At 38.2% G+C, this 4,625-nt stretch overlaps 1 protein-coding gene across 1 annotated transcript; it reads right to left on the bottom strand.

Annotated features, from left to right (window-relative positions):
- Nucleotides 1-889: 889 nt before the first annotated feature.
- On the bottom strand, nucleotides 890-3,431 carry LOC106329149 (protein trichome birefringence-like 13). Its single transcript, XM_013767756.1, has 6 exons — nucleotides 2,943-3,431; nucleotides 2,695-2,872; nucleotides 2,476-2,616; nucleotides 2,086-2,206; nucleotides 1,689-1,823; nucleotides 890-1,301 (listed from the first exon to the last, which is right to left on the bottom strand). Exons 1-6 carry the CDS (start codon nucleotides 3,328-3,330, stop codon nucleotides 1,038-1,040), a joined length of 1,227 nt encoding a protein of 408 aa, XP_013623210.1. The 5' UTR covers nucleotides 3,331-3,431; the 3' UTR covers nucleotides 890-1,037.
- Nucleotides 3,432-4,625: the final 1,194 nt, after the last annotated feature.

Genomic DNA, 4,625 nt, shown 5'->3' with positions numbered 1-4,625 from the left:
GTCCATAAGAAGGACGATGAAGAAGCCTTTGATTTTGGTTTATTTTATACTAACCAGCCCAAAGACGGGTTATTTGGTTTTGTTGATTTGTTTTCAGACAGGTTATGTTTTACACATGGTGGTACACACATATCACAACAACATCACCCAAGATTTCGTGTGTGTGTATTTGAGGTCGATGACTCAATACGTTCGATTAGATTGTGGCATGGCCGATGGTAAAGAAGAACCAACTATCATGTTTGAGGACGAAGCATATTCTGTCCAAGATCTTCATCACCCACGGATTTCAGAAAATTGGAGAGGTCCAAGGGACCTTCAGTAATGTCCAAATCAGGGGGAGTAATGTGTGTTGGATTCTTTTTCCTTCACCATGGTTTTGTCCCAATTGAGTTTTCCTGGTAAAGTTTTAATAAGGCAACATTAAAGCACATTACAAGCTCTAAATGGTTATGACATCCAAAGGGGAGTGTTATGAACCAGATTGTGGATAACTTATAACCAAGAGATCATAACCAAGAGATTATGATTTGTAATCTTTCTATTTATCTATGACGGTATAATCTCCTATATAAAGAACCTCTATGTTATGAATAAAGATAAACTTTTCCATTACTTTTATAACAAATACTTATTTTTTCCTTCACTTATTGCGCATCATTTCAAGTATATGTTAATAAAAAAAAGTTCAACCCAAAAATTTTTTCACTGATTTAAATTTCCATGTGGATTATTTTAGTCTACAGTCACCCATAGCAGTTGATTATTTCAATGTTGCATATCAAAGTATCCTCGTATACTTGAAGATTGCCCAATGACTGTCTGGGTGTTACACGAGTCACGACCTAACTTAAACTTAAGATCGTATGTGCATTGTTTAAGTTTCGAATACCTGATAGAGCTGAAAAACACTTCTCATGTTGTAGGTTACTCAAAAAGAGAGATCAAATATAAAAATTTTGCTAGACAAAAACATCAAAGTTTACAAGAGTACTAAAAGGAGAAAGACCCATCGACCCAAAGCATGTGATATGGGTTTACAAACCTTTAATCCTACCGAGAGTTGCGACGAACAAATCATTCCAAGTGTCGGTCAGGCCCGGGAGGCACCAATGCATACAGTCATCATGATTCTTTCCACCAGATGTTGCCGGATGAGCATCTGCTCTGTACTCGCTCATTTGAGTTATGTCCAAAACGTGGAAACCGCTTCTATTCTCAAGGGAGTTGTAAAGGTGTTGATTCACCAAACGAACCTCTACATTTGTTCCATTGTTCCTCACCGAAAACAATTCTTCAACCTACCATAAAGGAAATGGGGAAGAATATTATATCTTTCAACCTACCATAGAAAAAAATGAGACAAAAACTGTATGTTTTTAACACTCATTAATTTCCCCATCAAGTCATTCATTCCCCTGTGTTTCTCCGTGGAATATGCAGTGGCCTTGTCTTTAGAAGTGGGTTGATTAAATTCATAACAATCACCACGATTATGCAGATCACTCTGCCGAATCGAAGGACCTGATAAATTAGGAGGTTTTCATTCAAAAAAAAAAAAAAACTGTATGTTTCGTGTAACAATGACCCAGTTTAGTGTCCTAACGCTCCGCTCTATCCGTTACCACTCGCAAAAGAAGATTCATGAACTTCGGACAGAACAACGTTATTTATTGAAAACGACTTACTTCTCTAGGTACCAAAGGTTGCAGTCTTTGACAAGTACCACCTTGGTTCCAGTCACCTCCTTCAAAATGCCTAGGTGATTGTGTCCGGAAGAATAAGATCCCTCCAGGTCGCTTTGTTTTCTCCACAAAATTTACCTGTGACAATGAAAATTTTTCCGTAAAAGGATCATAATATTCCAGCAGTACCAACAGTTTTATCATATCGCACACTTTGGTGCCTACTTAAAGACTGGTTACAAAACGGTATAGAGTCAGTTATAATGCCGGAAAAAAATCATAGCACATGTTCATTTTTGTAAACATATAACCTAGCAGAGTTGTCAAATGGAGGTATCAAACATCTCAAATTGCATTGCAGTAAGTAACAAAGGAAAATATAGAAAACAGAATAGTTTACCATGTTGCTAAGAACCCGATCCAGGCCATCAGCAGGAGGTAGAGGAGGAAGTATTGGTCGGCCACCTTCAAAGAAAAGCATAGGAGATTTTACGGGATCAAACTTTGATGGCGCCCACCACCTTACAAAAGAGAAAGACAGCAAAAGGTTGTCAACAACATCTCAAGTCCGTATAACAAAATTTATGTTTAACTGAAAGACAAACAGGGCCGATCCTGAGATCCTGGGGCTTGGAAACGATTTAATAAAAAAAAATTATTATTTTTTTTTACAAATTTGGAGGCCTAGGCTACTAATGTTTCAGTTGGCTATGCCCGGGACCGGCCCTGATGACAAGACTATAAACCGAAAGAAACATTAAGATTCATTTCTTTGTAATCATTAATTTACCAGTGCCCGGTGTTCAAAACGAGAATGTCATGGAAGCTTGGAGCCTTGGCCCACGAGCTTTCAGGAACATCAACATCAACTCTATATCCCTCTTTGAATCCAAGAGCTTCCAACTCACCACCATTAGCATTAGCTGACCACCTAATAAAAAAATATAAAACCATGAAGCATCCAAATCAAAACAATCAAAGTAGACCAAAAGGGAACTCCCAAGCTTACCTACCATAACGCGCCAAGAGATTAGTCCGATGATAAGCAATGGTGAGATTATAACGCAAGAAGGTGAATCCACGATCCGCACCAGCTGGTCGCCACTTCTTTAAATCACTGGTCACAGTCTTTAACATGCAGAAGAGAGATACAAACATGTTCCTATTCAACGAATCGCCCACAAACCCTGCACTGTTGAAAAATCAATCTTAAAGATTTGTAATTACAGAGACAAGGAAGAAAGAATCGTGTGTTACCGATGTTGGTATCTCGATGAGCTTCGAGAAACTTGATTGGATCAAACGACGGGAGATCACAGTCCTTAGGCTTCCATCGCCACTTGGAGATCTCGAGGGCGTTGGTTTTGTTGTTACGGGCGCAGTTCCATCCTTTGAAGATCTCTTTGCAGCTGCCGTCGTACGTAGCGGATCTGGGGTTCGGGTCGTAGATCCACGAGCCGTCGGAGAAGTCGCACGTGCGGGAAGCGTCGGGTTTTGGGGGGAAGACGGTGGAGGAGCGGTGGGTGTTTGGGGAGGAGAGGGAAGCGCGTTTTGAGACGGAGAGAAGGAAGAAAATGGAGATGAAGCAGAGGAGGGATAGTAGAGGGAAGAGAGAGAGTTTGTTGGGTGGAGGAGGAGTAGCCATGGCTTATTTGGATGGATCGTTTAGCGCATTTCTCAGAAGCTCTCAGCCATGGCGGAGATTGCGATTTTTCCTTTAGTAAAGATTTTAAACTACCTATTCGGTGTTCAAAAAAAAACAACAGCATCTATTCTATTGCGATCCACTGAATTTCAGGAGAAATTTAAATTTTGCCGTAAATTTAGTATCACTAGGGGTTTAGCCTCCGCGCAAGCGTAGAGTTGCGCGGAGCTGGATACATTGTCGATGCATTGTGTTGTTTTGTGTATATAATTGTATTGTTTGTTTTTGATAAAAGTTAATTTTGTCATGTTGTCTATAGTTGTCTATGAATAGAGGATTGAAAATTATACATGTTGATTAGGTAGATCTAACAATGACCATAGTATTCATTTTGTTTTTTGTTTTTAATCTTATATTGGTATAGATTTGATTGACCTCTAGCGTAAAAATGATCAAAGATAACCGAACTTTTGTAGTTGTTAAGTTACGGTTAAAATAGTGTAAGGAAAAGAGTTTAAATTTTGATTTTAAAAATTTTAAATGTATATGTACAGTAAATAAAATAGTTTTCTTAGTTTACACAGATTTTATTATGAAACTTCTCAAATGTAGTCTTTTTTGTAAAATTAAAGTAATAAGTGAAGATATTTATATATTTATATTGTTATATAACTATTTAGTATAGAGGTTTAGCGATTTTTTTTAATAAAAATGGTTTTGTGGTTTAAAAAAAAAAAATCAATCGCAGACCAAAAAAAGAAATTGGTATAGCTTTATGTTTCAAGAAAATAAACTAGGTTTAAATTGTTTAGGTATGAAATTTGGTGGGCCTTGGAACATTAGTTTTCTCTGCTTCTAACTCAACCGTTAGGTCATTTTATTTTTCATCGCCAGGAGAGCTTCTAGGTTTCCAGTTATTAATTCAACCCAATGATCGTCCACCCCGCCAAAGGCATCTAGGAGCCTAGTCCCGCGCTTCCGAAAATATATTTTTTTCAATATGGAACATTATTGTATCAAACATGAGTAAATGTATATAAACTACTTACTTCGCCTTTGTCTTAGATTTCTTGAGAAGACTGGAAGTTCTGAACTCAGCATCGTCTCTAATAAAGCTCCACCAGAGAATGGTTAGAGGAACTGTGGCGAGGTGCCAAATAGAGTGAGCATCGAAGTAGCCTCCATACGGAGGGAAGTCATATATCTCTAAAAGCATAGCTAAACATGAAGCTATCACAACCACCCACGGTTTCCAATTAGAAGGATGCCTAGAAACAGCTGCCCATCTTGCCCAT

Source organism: Brassica oleracea, chromosome C3 (assembly GCF_000695525.1).
Source record: "Brassica oleracea var. oleracea cultivar TO1000 chromosome C3, BOL, whole genome shotgun sequence".
Classification (NCBI taxonomy): domain Eukaryota; kingdom Viridiplantae; phylum Streptophyta; class Magnoliopsida; order Brassicales; family Brassicaceae; genus Brassica; species Brassica oleracea.
The sequence above is the reverse complement of the archived record's forward strand: the minus strand, read 5'-3'. Positions and strand labels throughout refer to the sequence as shown.